Here is a 16,894-nt window from a genome sequence, read left to right as displayed (position 1 = left end):
TCTACTCCTATATCTTATGGTCTTGAATCAGAATCAGGTTTAATATCTCCGACATATGTTGTGAAAATCATTGTCTTTGTGGCAGCAGTGCAATGCAATACATAATTATAGAAAAAACTGTGAATTACAGTAAGTATGTATATTAAATAGTTAAATAACTAGTGCAAAAAATAGAAATTAAAAAGTAGTGAGGTTCATGGGTTCCGTGTCCACTCAGAAATCGGATGGCAGAGGGGAAGAAGCTGTTCCTGAATTGTTGACTGTGTGTCTTCAAACTCCTGTACGTCCTCCCTGACGGTAGCAGTGAGGAGAGGGCATGGGTGGTGGGGGTCCTTAATGATGGACGCCGCCTTTTTGAGGCATCGCTCCTTGAATGTGACCTGGATACTATGGAGACTTGCTCTGAATCTGAATCGTGGCTTGATCTTTGACCGTACCTTGCTTTGAATCTCAGAATGACTCTTTCTCCCCCGTTCTGCCGCTGATCCTCAAAATCTTCCCTTCCAGAGGAAGAGGCACTTTTGGAGGCTGGACTGGAAATGCATCACGCTCTTCCACAACGACACGGGCAACAAGTATTATAAGGTACCGCGTCCTCACTGGAATTGAATTGGTTTATTATTGTCAAGGTGAGAGGGGTCAGAGGAGGTTCAGTACTATGTAAAGTCTTCGACACGTAAAAAAAAATTCTGTAAAGTGAAGGTGCTTTCAAAATAATGAAATGAAAAGTTTCGAAGTATCAGAAAGTTACTATAGTTAGATAGATAGATAGATAGATATACTTTATTGATCCCGAGGGAAATTTAGTTTCGTTACAGTTGCACCAACCAAGAATAGAGTATAAGTATAGCAATATAAAACCATAAATAATTACATAATAATATGTAAATTATGCCAGGAAATGAGTCCAGGACCAGCCTATTGGCTCAGGGTGTCTGACCCTCCAAGGGAGGAGTTGTAAAGTTTGATGGCCACAGGCAGGAATGACTTCCTATGACGCTCAGTGTTGCATCTATAAAGAGCAGTAAACAGTAAAAAAGTAAATCAAATCAATATTTGGTTTGACCACCCTTTGCGTTTAAAACTGCACCAATTGACTGTCGTGCAGTTCTATAAGGAAAATCGGCTGGTAGTTTGTTCCAACCATCTTGGAGAACTTGCCACAGTTCTTCAGCAGACTTTGGCTGTCTTGCTTGCTCCTGTCTCTCCAGGTAATCCCAGACCGCCTTGATGAGGTTGAGATCAGGGCTCTGTGTAGGCCGTACCCTCTGGAACCAATATAAAAACTCCAGGGTCCTTACTGTGTGAGGAGCGTTTGATGGCCCTGGGCCTGCACCCACTGAAGCTTAGAAGAATTGTGATTGAAACCTATCGAATGTCGAAAGGCCTCGATGAAGTGGGCATGGAGAGGATGTTTTCTATAGCGGGAGAGTCTAGGGCTAGAAGGCACAGTCTTGGAATAGAAGGGCGAGCCTTTTGAACGGAGATGAGGAGGAATTTCTTTAGCCAGAGGGTGATGAATCTGTGGAATTCATCACAACAGGCGGCTGTGGAATCCAAGTCATTGGGTATATTTAAAGCAGAGGTTGATAAGTTCTTGATTAGAAAGGGCATCAAAGGCAATGGGGAGAAGGTGGGAGAATAGGATTGAGAGGGATTATAAATCTGTCATGATGGAATAGCCTAATTCTGCTCCTATATCTTATGGTCACATGTACCAAATTACAGTGAAAAGTTCAGTTCGCTACTGAGTGCAATGGGGTAGAACAAGGTTCAAAGATTCATTTTATTGTCAACGTGTGTATGTGCAATACAACTCTGATATTCGTCTTCTCCAGATAGCCATGAAATGCAGAAAAAAAACATGAGGGCTGTTGAAAGAAAAGACATCAACCACCCCCCCCCACACATGAAAAAGAAAAAGAAATGAAACTCGCGTACCCCAAGCCCCACCCCCTCCCTCACATATAAAATTAACAGACCGCTCACCCAGAAACCAGCAACTGGAACACTAAACCCCAAACCCCCATTCCCCTCCTTCGCACAAAAAAAAATTAGCAGATCGCTCCACCCAGAAGACGACAGCTGGAACACCAGACCCCCAAACCCACAAACCCCTCCCTTACACTAAAAACAAACAGGCCGCCCACCTGGAAAACAACAGCTGGACCACCAAACCCCTAACCCCTGACCCCCTCTCTCACACAAAAGCTAACCGATTGCTCATCCGGAAATTGGAAGCTAAAACATCAAACCCCAAACCCCCGAACCCCTTCCCTCGTACGTATAACTGCCAGATCTTCACGTGGAAAGCGACAGCTGGAGTACCATAAACCTCTAACCCCCCTCCCTCGCAAAGAAACAGCCACAATAGCTTCAAACCCACAAAACGCCTCTCTCGCACACAAAATACAGTAACAAACGCAGAATAAAGTGTAACAGCTACAGATAAGGTGCAGTGCAGGTAAATGATAAGGGTGCAGGATCATAACCAGGTAAATTGTGAGGACTAGTAACATAAATGAATCTCAAGGTAGAATATTGTGATGCAGGACCTGGATCTAGTCATAGTCATACTTTATTGATCCCGGGGGAAATTGGTTTTCGTTACAGTTGCACCATAAATAATTAAATAGTACTAAAACCATAAATAGTTAAATAGTAATATGTAAATTGTGCCAGGAAATAAGTCCAGGACCAGCCTATTGGCTCAGGGTGTCTGACCCTCCAAGGGAGGAGTTGTAAAGTTTGATGGCCACAGGCAGGAATGACTTCCTATGACGCTCTGTGCTGCATCTCAGTGGAATGAGTCTCTGGCTGAATGTACTCCTGTGTCCAACCAGTACATTATGTAGTGGATGGGAGACATTGTCCAAGATGGCATGCAACTTGGACAGCATCCTCTTTTCAGACACCACCATCAGAGAGTCCAGTTCCATCCCCACAACGTCACCGGCCTTACGAATGAAACCTGGGCCGTACCCTCCAAATATCCGGACCTGCCTCTCGGTTTCTTTTTGCACTACCTTACTTGCCCTTTTCTACTTTCTATTTATGATTTATAATTTAAATTTTTAATATTTACTATCGATTTGTACTCCAGGGAGCAGGAAGCGCAGAATCAAATATTGCTGTGATGATTGTACGCTCTAGTATCAACAGTTTGGTGACAATAAAGTATAAAGTGTATCTATTGCATTTAACGTTGCATGTTTATTATGGGTAACTTGTGCAGAGTACGGTTACGGTAACCTTTCGTGCTCGGTCGTTAGTTCTGTTTTAGTCAGGTTAGAGCAGGGGTTAGGCCGGGGGAATGATACTCTGATATTGACCGTTTAAGGACGTTTAGTTACGTTGGACTTAATACGTTCAAATAAGCTAAGATTGCTAACACTTAAGTATGTTTGAATATCCTTAGATCGCTTATTTCATTAGTTTTAGTTTCATTAGTTTTTAACGTTACAAAATTGTTCGTCTTTGCTGGTTTCTTAGTAAAGGATTGAACAAAGTTTCTTGGATGAATTTTGTTTCTTTGGAGCATGTCGTACATTGTCAACCCCCCCCCCCCCTTCCTGGCCCCTATTCTTTGTCTCTGGGGGGGTTTTGGTTTGCTTTAAAGTAATCGCTACAGCTGACATAAATTGTTCTCTGACAATAACCCTTGCTTTGAAAAAAGAAATTGGCGCACGAGGGAGTGATGTCATGGTCTTTCAGCTGCGAGGTGGAAGCCTGCTGGTACCTGCGTACAGACTTTTGTCTCTTCCAACTGATGGGAGCTGGGGGGGTGGGGTGGCAGGGAGAAGAGAGAAAGTCTGTTGGCGGGGGGGGTGAGATCTTTGATTATGCCGGCTGCGTTCCCGAGGCAGCAGGAAGTGTAGGCCGAGTCCATGGAACGAGATGGAGGCGTAGCGAGTGGATAACGGCAGAATTTCAGGCGGGAGGAAGAGACGATAGAAAGGACTGGATTATTATTGTCAGATGTTCCAAGATACAGTGAAAAGCTTGTCTTCCATTCTGTTCCTACTGATCAGACCATTGCACAGAGCATTGAGGTAGAACAAGCTGAAACAATAGCAGAACGCAGAATAAAGGGTAACAGGTACAGGGAAAGTGCAATGCAGGTGGACGACAGGTGCAAGAATATAGTGAGGTAGGTTATGAGGTTAAAAGAGCGTCTCACCAGACCCTATAACGGCAGGGTGGAAGCTGAGCCTGAGCCCTGGTGGTAGATATTTTCAGGTTTTTGTACCTTCTGCCCAATAGGAGGAGAAAGAAAAGAGGAAGTGAGGTGCGGGAGGGGTCTTTGGCGATGCTGGCTGGCAGAAGCGAGTGCGGGCAGAGTCCATGGAGGGGAGGTTGGTTTCTGTGATAAGCTGAGCTCTGTCCATAACTCTCTGCAGTTTGCTGTGTTCATGGGCGGAGCAATGGCCGTACCAAGCCGTGCAGGTAGAAAATGCCTTCAGTAAAAGTTGCCGAGGGTTAGGAAGATCGTGCCAAGTGCGTGAGGGAACTTCACTCTGCACCCCCTGGGCGTTTGGTAGGGCAGGTGCTGGCTTTAGTTAACTGAGGGGTGAGGGAAACCCAGGCACTTTATACCTAATGGCTTTCCATCCATCGCCCCTGTCCACTCAGGAGATCCCACTCTCCGAGGTGCTCTCCGTGGAATCCACAGACAGCGTCGGCTCCGTTGCCCACGGAGGGAACCCACCCTGCTTCGAGATCCGGACCAGCAGTGTCATCTACTTCGTCGGCGAGAGAGCCTCTCCCTTCCCACAGCCAAACTCCGGGAGCCAGAGCGGCCCGGCAGCAGCTCTCGAGGAGGCCAAGGCCTGGGAGAATGCCATTCGGCAGGCCTTGAAGCCGGTCATCTTCCAGGATACGGCCAATGCCCCGGGACACGCACCACGCAGTATGTACCCCTCCTGGCCTACTCTTCTGTCTCAAGCGCTACCCTCTCACTGAGTCTCAACCCCACCCCCCTGCACCAAGTTTCACCAAACATCAAGATGTTCAATCCTACAGAACCAGGTTACTGAAGGTGCAGCCAAGTTCCCAACCCTATTCTTAGACCCGCAGAATCATACCACACAGAAACAGACCTACCTCATTCATGCCAACCAAGATGCCCATCTCATCTGGTCCCAGTTACCTGCATTTAGCCCAAATCCCTCTAAACCTTTCCTAAGTCAAGTTTATAGTCATTTAACTATATAGATGTACACCATCAAACTAGACAATGTTTCTCCGAGCCAGGGTGTAAAGCACAGTAACACAACAACCTCTTCTCGGACTTCCAGCCGGGTACAGGTATGGAATTTAACCGACGTTTCAATGACAAACTCTGCCACCTTCATCAGGGATGATGATCTGGGCGTGCCTAGTCCGGTGGTGTTTATACCCCCGTCGTCCATCCCTCCTGATTGGTTAGTCCTCACCCAATCAAGTTTCCACTGTCCCACCTCGTGTACATTCAAATTGCAGTTCTTACTTAGAGCGAGACCTTCATCTTTGTTAAAATTCTTTTCCCCTAGTTTTATTTCAATGGCTTCCTTCACCAGGAGATCCCAAAAGTCATTGGCGCGGCACAGTAGCTTTGTGCTGTCAGAGTCAATCCTATGGCCATTGTGAATGGATGTTCTGCTACTGCGAATTTCTCCGTATAACGCAGGGTGGAAACCCGAATCAGGGAGCACAGGAGGTGTGCCATTTGGTTACCCGGAGAAATTGGCAGGAAGAGAACACGCATTCGCAATGGCCATAGGATTGGCTTTGACAGCACAAAGCTACTGTGCTGCGCCAATGGCTTTTGGGATCTCCTGGTGAAGGAAGCCATTGAAATAAAACTAGAGGAAAAGAATGTTAACAAAGATGAAGGTCTCGCTCTAAGTAAGAACAGGAATTCGATTGTAAACTAGGTGGAACAGCAAAAACTTGATTGGTTGATGACTAACCAATCAGGAAGGACGGACACACCCAGCCCTGAGACACCAGGCAAGGTCAATTGATTCCAAGCAATTGGTTTATTGATCATTACAGAATGTCTCTCTGGTGCTTCCCACTCCCTCCCCTCTCCCTTCCCCTTTTCCCCAACCATGATTCCCCTCTCCCTGCTCCCTTCCCACTCTCAGTCCACAATAGAGACCCAGATCAGAATCAGGTTTATCATCGCTCACGTGCATCATGGAACAGTAGAGTGCAATACATAAAATTACTACAATACTGTGCAAAGGTCTTAGGCACCCCAGATATCTACGTGCCTAGGACTTTTGCGTAGTACTGTATGTCCCCCTGTCCTACAATGCTCCCTAAGGTGCCACTGTGAAAATTCAAGTTCAAGGTTGTTGTCATTCAACCATACAAGAATACGGCTAAATGAAACATTGTCCCTCTGGGGCCGAGGGGTGGAGCACAATGCATATATCACACACAGCGCATATCATTACGGTCCAGCACGTACGGTCACAAAATACGATTAGTCACAAGTCCCTGAGTGTCACGGCCCGAAGGTCAGAAGCAAGAGAAAATCGGCAGACGCTGCAAGTCCAGAGCAACACTCACACTCAGACTCATACACAGACACATTCACACACACATACACTCACACACACACACACACACACGCACGCACATACAGACAGACACACACACACACACACACACACATACACTCACACAGACACACACATACACACATGCACTCTCACACACACACACAGAGACACACAGACACACACACACACACACACACACACACACACACACACACACAAAATGCTGGAGGAACTCAGCAGGCCAGGCAGCGCCTGTGGAAAAGTGTAAACAGTTGCCGTTTCGGGCCAAGACCCTTCATCAGGATTGGACATGGTTCGAGGACCCCTCTCTATAACGAGGGAGGGTCTCGGCCCACAACTTCGACTGTGTGCTCTTTTCCATAGATTGCTGACCTGCTGATGGCCTGAAGCTTGACAGGTTGACATAAAGAGCGAGGTGCATTTTTATGTAAGAACTGGATTTACAGTATTTTCTGTTGATGTCCAACAGAGGCTTGCAATCATAAGAAAAACACTTAAGACAAATACTTACAACATATGTTGGACCCGGAAAGGCTACAGCAACTTAGCACGTTGCCATTTTGACATCCCAGTTCTATCCTAGTTTCACTTTCCAGGGATCCATTGGAGTTTGACTCCTTGCTGGGAATCATAACTAAAATGTCCTCCAAGCTGGGTCAGAATGGACCCTGTGTGGCACGGAGATAAAGCGCCAAAGCCCAGTGCTGCATAAATAAAGACAGGTTAATGAGTGGGGTCCTCCAATGCATCCAAAGGTCAGGAGCAGGTATGAGAGAAACATGCATCGGCTATTGTTGGGGTAGGGCAGGTTTTGATGTTATACTCAAGCAGATCTCTGTTGCCAAAACCTTAGTCTAGTTCCTTTTGGCAAAGTGTAGAAATGGGCAGCAACAGCTCAGTTTGAGTCCAGCTGAGGGGTCTCAGCTCCAAACGTTGACTGTTCATTCCTCCCCCACCCCCAACCATCCCACCACATGTGCTGCCTGACCTGTGAGTGTTTCTTTTCTGCTGGGATACAGTGCAGAATAGGCCCTTCCCACCCTGTGAGCCATGGCACCCAGCAATACCCCGACTTAATCCCAGCCTAATCTGGGACAATTTACAATCAACCTACCAACTTTGGACAGTGGGAGGAAACCCACATGGTCACGGGGAAAACATACAGACTCCTTACAGGCAGTGGCGGGACTTGAACCCGGGTTGCCTGTACTGTAAACCGTTGTGCTAACCACTACACTACCGTGCCGCCTGATTTCCTCGGCCTTTTTGTGTGTTGCTCCGGATTCCAGCGTCTGCTCTCTTGTGTTATTATTGAAACCGGCTCCCGCCATACCTCTTGGCAGAGTGTTCCAGACACCAATGACTTTTGGATGAGAAATCTTCCCTCCTGCTCCGTTTCGTTAATTATTTAGCGATACAGTGCAGAGTAGGCCCCTTCGAGCCACGTCACCCCAGCGACCCCACAACCTCAATTAACCCTAACCTGACCGTGGCACAATTTACAATGACCAGTTAACCTACCCAGGACATCTTTAGATTGTGGGAGGAGACTCCATGGGGAGCACAGACAGAGACTCCTTACAAAACGGTGCCAGAGTTGAACTCCAAACACTGGAATTCCCCGAGCTGTCAAAGCGTCGCGGTAACTGTAGAGAAAAACTTCCTCCCCTTATTACTGCACCATCGACCAACAGGGACAGATCCCCTCTACTGAAAACACAAGAGATTCTGCAGAGGCTGGAAATCCAGAGCAACACACACAAAATGCTGGAGGAACTCAGCAGGTCAGGCAGCAAACAAGAGAAAGTCTGCAGATGCTGGAAATCCGAGCAACACATTTTGGGTCAGGCAGCATCTGTGGAGAGGAATAAACAGCCGACGTCTCGGGATGGGAGGCAAGGGTGGTGATCTGTTAACTCTACCCGGGCAAATTCCTGTTAGCAAAACGAGGATGAGGTACGGGACCCACGTACGTTAAGTACCTTCATTTTCTGCTTTGGAAGAGTAGCGTGGTGGCACCACCTACTGGAAGCACAAGGGAATTGCTCCCTCAGTGCCAGAACATTTGTGACACACTCAGCCTGTCAGCTCGTTACTAGCTACTAGCACAGTTACCTATCAATCCCACAGCTCCTCATGCATTACCCACCCACTCCAATTATTAATTATTAACCCTTTGATTATTTTGCCACATGAGAGCGATGGAGTTAGTTGAGGCAGATGTGTTAGATACATTTATGAAGTACACTCAACGGCCACACTGTTAGATACACCTGTACACCTGCTCATTAATGCAAATATCTAATCAGCCAATCATGTGGCAGCAGCTCAAAGCATAAAAGCACGCAGGCACGGTCAAGAGGTTCAGTTGCTGTTCACACCAAACATCAGAATGGGAAAGAAATGTGATCTAAGTGACTTTGACCATGGAATGATCGTTGGTGCCAGATGGGGTGGTTTGAGTATCTCGGAAACTGCTGACCTCCTGGGATTTTCACACACAAAGGTTTCTAGAGTTAGTGTGAAAAACAAAAAAAAACCCGCTGAGTGACAGTTCCATGGGTGAAAAAGCTTTGTTAATGGGAGAGATCAGAGGAGAATGGTCAGTCTGGTTGAAGGCAACAGTAACTCAAATAACCACATGTTACAACAGTGGTGTGCAGAACAGTGTCTCTGAACGCACAACATATTGAACCTTGATGTAACGGGCTACAGCAGCAGAAGACCAGGAACATACACTCAGTGACCACTTCATTAGGGACAGGAGATGCACGGTAAAGTAACTGCTGGGAGTACGTGAACAAGTATATGGATGCAAAGAGCTTAGAGCAGGGGATCCTAAATTGGGGTCCACTGTCCCCTCGGGTAATGGTAGGGGTCCATGGCATAAAAGAAGGGAGTGGAATCCCTGGTTTAGAGGGGGATGGGTGGAGACGGTTGGTACATGTTTGGTTAAAGGGATTCAGGCTACAGGGAGATGGGATTGTAAACTTCAGCCATGATTGAATGGTGGAGCAGACTTGATGAAGCGAATAATCCATTTCTGCTCCTATATCCACGAAGTTGTGTGTGTGTGTGTTTTTTCTGACTCCTATTTTTTTGGTCTGCAGGACAAGCTTCTGTCACATTCTCCATGGCCAACAGCCAGATCCAGGAGAACGTGGTGAGTGAAGTCAGCGATACAAATTCAGCTCCAGGTCACACCCTTCATCCTCAACTAATAGTCCAACGTCGGTAGGAGGGAGAGGGGGAGAAGCAGTGCCTCGCTCGTTCTGCAGAGGCCTGTCAATTTCACTGAAGGTACAGGAGGGGGATGTTTAGGAGGAGCATCACCCTATAGTTAACCAATGCAGAGTGTGATGGGATAGTGCAGAGGAAGCTTCACTCTGTATCTAACCCCTCCTTTCCCTGTCCTGGGAGTGTGTGATGGGACAGTGTAGAGGGAGCTTCACTCTGTATCTAACCCGTGCTGTATCTAACCCGTACTGTCCCTGCCCTGAGAGTGTGTGATGGGATAGTGCAGAGGAAGCTTCACTCTGTATCTAACCCGTGCTGTATCTAACCCGTACTGTCCCTGCCCTGGGAGTGTGATGGGACAGTGCAGAGGAAGCTTCACTCTGTATCTAACCCCTCCTTTCCCTGCCCTGGGAGTGTGTGATGGGACAGTGTAGAGGGAGCTTCACTCTGTATCTAACCCGTGCTGTCCCTGTCCTGGGAGTGTGTGATGGGACGGTGTAGAGGGAGCTTCACTCTGTATCTAACCCATGCTGTCCCTGTCCTGGGAGTGTGTGATGGGATAGTGCAGAGGAAGCTTCACTCTGTACCTAACCCCTCCTTTCCCTGCCCTGGGAGTGTGTGATGGGATGGTGTAGAGGGAGCTTCACTCTGTGTCTAACCCGTGCTGTCCCTGTTCCATTGACCGGGTGCCACCCATACCCAGACCTTTGGCCTCTTCAGTGCCCTCCAGACTGGGGCAATATCTGTACACAGGTACCTCTCAGCCTCGTCTCAATCTGATCTGTCATGTATCTCAGGTCACTCTCTCTGTTTCTCTCTCACTAGGACATTGCCACCGTCTACCAGATCTTTGCAGATGATGTTCTTGGATCTGGACAGTTTGGTATAGTTTATGGAGGTGGGTAAACTTTCAGCTTACAGTATAACAGGGCAGAAGTACAGAGGCTCAGCTGGGGCCCATCAGCCTGGTGTTATCTGCTCAGCTTATGGTCTTGCACTTAATTTAATGCCTGTTGATGCTGATTATATAATTTGCTTTATTGCATTACATTTCATTTTATATAATGTTGTCTTTGTTTACGTTTAATTATGTAAAATTGTTTGAATTTGTGTTATATTTTTATGACTTTATTGATACACCTTGGAAATAATTTGGAAGGTTATTTTAGCTCAGGTGGTCGATGGTTGGGTTGAGTTGTTCTCTGATCTTCCCAATTTGCTTGCAAACATTTTGTCACCCTGCAGGAGACATTGTCAGTGCGCTGTTAATTGTGCACTGACGACGTCTCCCCGTATGGTAATGAAACGTCTGCAAGCAAATTGCCAAGATCGGAGAACAACTCAACCCAACCTGATTTACGTGTCCTTGCCATCTATGAGCCTGCACCTTAAAGTAGGAAAGGTACAATATAAATAAAGTTATTAATTGCTTACCTGCACTGCTATTTTGCTCTGACTTCTGCACTTTATTCAGAATCAAAATCAGGTTTAATATCTCTGACGTATCTTGTGAAACTTGTTGTTATGTGGCAGCAATACTTTGCAAAACATAGTAATAAAAATTACAGTAAGAAGTGTATATATATTTTTTAAAGTAAAATTAAGTAAGCAGTGCAAAAATAGGAATAAAAAAGTAGTGAGGTAGTGTTCATGGATTCAATGTCCACTCAGAAATTGGATGGCAGAGGGGAAGAAACTGTTCCTGAATCATAGTCATAGTCATAGTCATAATTTATTGATCCTGGAGGAAATTGGTTTTTGTTACAGTTGCACCATAAATAATTAAATAGTAATAAAACCATAAATAGTTAAATAGTAATATGTAAATTAAGCCAGGAAGTAAGTCCAGGACCAGCCGATTGGCTCAGGGTGTCTGACCCTCCAAGGGAAGAGTTGTAAAGTTTGATGGCCACAGGCAGGAATGACTTCCTATGACGCTCTGTGCTGCATCTCGGTGGAATGAGTCTCTGGCTGAATGTACTCCTGTGCCCACCCAGTACATTATGTAGTGGATGGGAGACATTGTCCAAGATGGCATGCAACTTAGACAGCATCCTCTTTTCAGACACCACCGTCAGAGAGTCCAGTTCCATCCCCACAACATCACTGGCCTTACGAATGAGTTTGTTGATTCTGTTGGTGTCTGCTACCCTCAGCCTGCTGCCCCAGCACACAACAGCAAACATGATCGCACTGGCCACCACAGACTCGTAGAACATCCTCAGCATCGTCCGGCAGATGTTAAAGGACCTCAGTCTCCTCAGGAAATAGAGACGGCTCTGACCCTTCAGGCTCCTGTACCTCCTCCCTGATGGTAGCAGTGATCTTGGGTGATGGGGGTCCGTAATGATGGATGCTGCCTTTTAGAGGTATCACTCCTTGCAGATATCCTGGATACTACGGAGGCGAGTACGCACGATGAAGCTGACTGAGTTTACAACTCTCTGCAGCTTATTTTGATGCTGTGCAGTGGCCTTCCTGCTCACCCTCCCATACCAGAGGGTGATGCAGCCAGTTAGAACGCTCTCCACGTTGCATCTGCAGAAATTTCCGAGGAGAGATTTGGTGACATACCAAATCTCCTTGAGCTCCGAATGAAATTGTTAGTGTTCTACTGTGCGACGGTTTGATCTGTACGAACAGTATGGGAGCATGGGACTTGGCGTTCGTAGAACACCATTACAGTGCCACCAACCCGCGTTCAATTCCACAGCAGTTTGGAGGTGAACTTGTTTGAAATGGTTTCCTTGGAAGCAGGGCTGTGATCAATGAGTAAGGCTGAATATTAGCATAGCAGTTAGCACGACCACTTTACTGTGCCTGTGATCACCAGATGGGTTTGATTCTTGTCTCTGTCTATAGGAGTTTACACATCCTCCCCTGAGTGACCGACTGGATTGTGTTTGGGTGCTTGGGTTTCCCCCCACATGCTAAAGATTTACTAACCTTCAGTGGGCACTGTATTGTACAGAAAAAATTTACAAGGATGTCGCCAGGTCTGGAGGATCCAGTCATAGTCAGTCATACTTTATTGATCCCGGGGGAAATTGGTTTTCATTACAGTTGCTCCATAAATAATTAAATAGCAATAGAACCATAAATAGTTAAATAGTAATATGTAAATTATGCCAGTAAATTATGAAATAAATCCAGGACCAGCCTATTGGCTCAGGGTGTCTGACCCTCCAAGGGAGGAGTTGTAAAGTTTGATGGTCACAGGCAGGAATGACTTCCTATGACGCTCTGTGCTGCATCTCGGTGGAATGAGTCTCTGGCTGAATGTACTCCTGTGTCCAACCAGTACATTATGTAGTGGATGGGAGACATTGTCCAAGATGGCATGCAACTTGGACAGCATCCTCTTTTCAGACACCACCCTCAGAGAGTCCAGTTCCATCCCCACAACATCACTGGCCTTACGAATGAGTTTGTTGATTCTGTTGGTGTCTGCCACCCTCAGCCTGCTGCCCCAGCACACAACAGCAAACATGATCGCACTGGCCACCACAGACTCGCAGAACATCCTCGGCATCTGAGTTATAGGGAAAGATTGAAAAGGTTAGGACTTTATTCCTCAGAAATGTAGAAGACTGAGAAGAGATTTGATAAAGGTATACAAAATTATGAGGAGTATAGACAGGCTTTTTCCACTGACTAACTATGGGTTAGATTTAGTTTAGATTAGATTAAGAGGACACTCAGTCCTCGTTTATTGTCATTTAGAAATGCATGCATTAAAACATGATATAACGTTCCTCCAGAATGATAACACAAGAAAACACAGGACAAACCAAGACTAAAACTGACAAAACCACATAATTATAACATATAGTTACAACAGTGCAAAGCAATAGCGTAATTTGATAAAGAGCAGACCATGAGCACGGTAAAAAAAAGTCTCAAAGTCCCGATTGACTCATCATCTCACGCAGGCGGCAGAAGGGAGAAACTCTCCCCGCCATGAACCTCCAAGCGCCGCCAACTTGCCGATGTATTGGAAGCACCTGGCCGCAGCGGACTCTGAGTCCGTCCGAAAACTTCGAGCCTCCGACCAGCCCCTCCGACACAGCCTCTCCGAGCACCATCCCCTGCCGAGGAAGGGAAGGCTCCTATACCCTGATATCCAGAAAGGGAATACGGAGGATTATTCCAAGGCAGGGAGGGAAGAATCCAATAAAAGCCCAGAGTTAATGGCTCCACAAAGACAATTGCCCACCCGGATGCTGCCCAATCCACGAGCAGGAGGAGGAACAGCCCTCAGTGATTCCTCTGTATGCTCCCTGGAAGCTTGGGTTAAGGGTGAAAGGTGAAAAGTTTAAGGGGAACATGAGGGGAAACTTCACTCAGAGGGTGGCGAGAGTGTGGAATGAGCTGCCAGCACAAGTGGTGCACGTGAGCTCGATTTCAATGTTTAAGAGAAGTTTGGATATTACATGGATGGTAGGGGTATGGAGGGCTGGTGCAGGTCGATGGGTGTAGGCAGTTTAAATGGTTCAGCATGGACTAGATGGGCCAAAAGGCCTGTTTCTGTGCTGAACTTCTCTATGACTCTATGTACGTTGGCACTGGAAGCATGGTGGCACCTCTGGGCTGACCCCAACGTATCCTCAGACAGTGTTGGTCACTGACACAAACCAGCACCTTTCCGGGTATGTTTCAACGTTTGTGCGACCAATTAAGCTCATCCCTATGGGAGTCCGACGTGGCCTGAGCATTCTTCTTGCAGGACTCTGCTGAAATGTGACCAGAACCTCACCCAGCTCTTCCACCACCTCCTACTGTTGCCCCATCGAGATGAAAGCTGGCGTGGGTCCAGGAGTTGGTGCAGCACCAAAGCTCAAAGGAAATTTTATCATCAGAAGTGTATACATATCACCACATACAACCCTGACATACATTTCCTCTGGGCATACTCAACAAACCTATAGAATAGTAACTGTAAACAGGATCTATGAAAGACCAACAAGAGTGCAGAAGACAACAAACTGTGCAAGTGCAAATATAAATAAATAGCAATAAATAACGAGAACATGAGATAAAGAGTCCTTAAAGTGAGATCATTCACTGTGGGAACATCTCAGTGGATGGGCAAGTGAGTGTAGTTATCCCCTTTTGTTCAAGAGCCTGATCACTGAGGGGGTAGTAACTGTTCTTGAATCTGATGGTGTGGGTCCTGAGGCTCCAGTACCTTCTACCTGATGGCAGCAGCGAGAAAAGAGCATGGCCTGGGTGGTGGGAATCTCTGATGACAGATGCTGTTCTCCTGCAACAGTATTTCTTGTAGATGTGTTCGATGGTTGGGAGGGATTTATCCATGATGTGCTGGGCTGAATCCACTACCTTTTGTAGGATTTTCTGTTCAAAGGTATTGGTGATCCCACTCCAGCACCACTGGTACTGAGGCCAAAAGACCTGAGCCTCCAACCTGATGGCATGAACATTGACTTCTCAAACTTCCGCTAATGCCCCACCTACCCCTCGTATCCCATCCATTATTTATTTATTTATATACACACATTCTTTCTCTCTCTCTCTCCTTTTTCTCCCTCTGTCCCTCTCACTATACTCCTTGCCCATCCTCTGGGCTTTCCCCCTCCCCCTTTTCTTTCTCCCTGGGCCTCCTGTCCCATGATCCTCTCATATCCCCTTTGTCTATCACCTGTCCAGCTCTTGGCTCCATCCCTCCCCCTCCTGTCTTCTCCTATCATTTTGGATCTCCCCCTCCCCCTCCCACTTCCAAATCTCTTACTAGCTCTTCCTTCAGTTAGTCCTGACGAAGGGTCTCGGCCCGAAACGTCGACTGTACCTCTTCCTAGAGATGCTGCCTGGCCTGCTGCGTTCACCAGCAACTTTGATGTGTGTTGCTTGAAATTCCAGCATCTGCAGATTTCCTCGTGTTTTCGTACCTGAGAGTTCCTGTGTGTTTCCAATATAGTGTCTGGACATCTTTTCAGATGTCCTCTGTCAAAGATAGCTCAGAGATCTCTTGAGTTGAAGGAGGGAGGGGATACGATTTGTGGTTTCTTTTCGAGAGGGAATTGGATAAGTAATTGAAGGGAAAAGTCATAGATTCATGGAAACTGGCCATTTGGCCCATTGAGTCTATGCAGACCGTCCTGGGATCGAGGCCCAAAGGTCGAAACAGAAGTCCAGAGGTCGAGGTCCGTTGTCTGGAATCGAGTCTGTGCGAGTTGAAGCCCAGTGCCTGAAGACATGAATCTGAGTTGGCTGGGATTAAAGGAGGGTGTGTGCGCGTGAGTGGGAGGGAGGAATGGGGCTTGTTCTGCTGCCGTTATGTTCTGAGTTGTCCTGCTGAGCATTGTGGGTACACGATGTTGGTGACACTTGTGGGCTGCTCCCAGCACTGCCTTGGGTGTCTTGCTCGTTAACGCTAATGATGCATTTCACTGCAGTCCCGCCCAAAAGTCTTAGGCACCCTGATTATATAGATGTGTTAAGACTTTTGCACAGTGCTGTATTTGTCAATGTGGAGTGGAAAGCAAGTTTGTAAATCTAGCGGGAGCAGAGGATGTTGGGAATGGTGAGGGTGGAGCGCCACGGGAGGGGTGTGGGACAGGTGGCAGAGGAGGAGTGCCAGGGGCAGGGGCAGGTGCGTTTGCAGACACACCCAGCCCTGAGACAGCAGGCAAGGCAATTTGATTCCAAACAACTAGTTTATTGATCATTACAGAATGTCTCTCTGGTGCTTCCCGCTCCCTCCCCTCTCCCTTCCCCTTTTCCCAACCATGATTCCCCTCTCCCTGTCCCCTTCCCACTCTCAGTCCACAATAGAGACCCAGATCAGAATCAGGTTTATCATCACTCACACATCATGAAATTTGTTTTTTTTTGTGGTAGCAGTACAGTGCAATTCATAAAATTGCTACAGTACCGTGCAAAAGTTTTAGCCACCCTTGCTACAGACATGCGCCTTAGAAGTTTGCACAGTACCGTATGTTTTGATATATGTTTGATAAATGAACTTGAATTTTGAATCGAGCACCCGCTTAGGAGAATGAGCAAGGAGGTGGTATTAATATATGGACAGAACATAAATTGTCAACAGGACACGGTCTGTTATGGTG

At 46.8% G+C, this 16,894-nt stretch overlaps 1 protein-coding gene across 1 annotated transcript in view; it reads left to right on the top strand.

The window, feature by feature from the left end:
* The window catches only part of prkd2 (protein kinase D2), a 158,554-nt gene that overhangs the window by 123,412 nt on the left and 18,248 nt on the right, over positions 1–16,894 (top strand). The window contains exons 9-12 of the mRNA XM_063059919.1: positions 508–585; positions 4,633–4,909; positions 9,683–9,735; positions 10,635–10,707. Coding sequence (XP_062915989.1) covers positions 508–585; positions 4,633–4,909; positions 9,683–9,735; positions 10,635–10,707 — 481 coding nt within the window. The remainder of the gene's footprint in view (positions 1–507; positions 586–4,632; positions 4,910–9,682; positions 9,736–10,634; positions 10,708–16,894) is intronic.

Source organism: Mobula hypostoma, chromosome 10 (assembly GCF_963921235.1).
Source record: "Mobula hypostoma chromosome 10, sMobHyp1.1, whole genome shotgun sequence".
Lineage (NCBI taxonomy): Eukaryota > Metazoa > Chordata > Chondrichthyes > Myliobatiformes > Myliobatidae > Mobula > Mobula hypostoma.
This window is presented reverse-complemented; position numbering and strand designations above follow the sequence as displayed.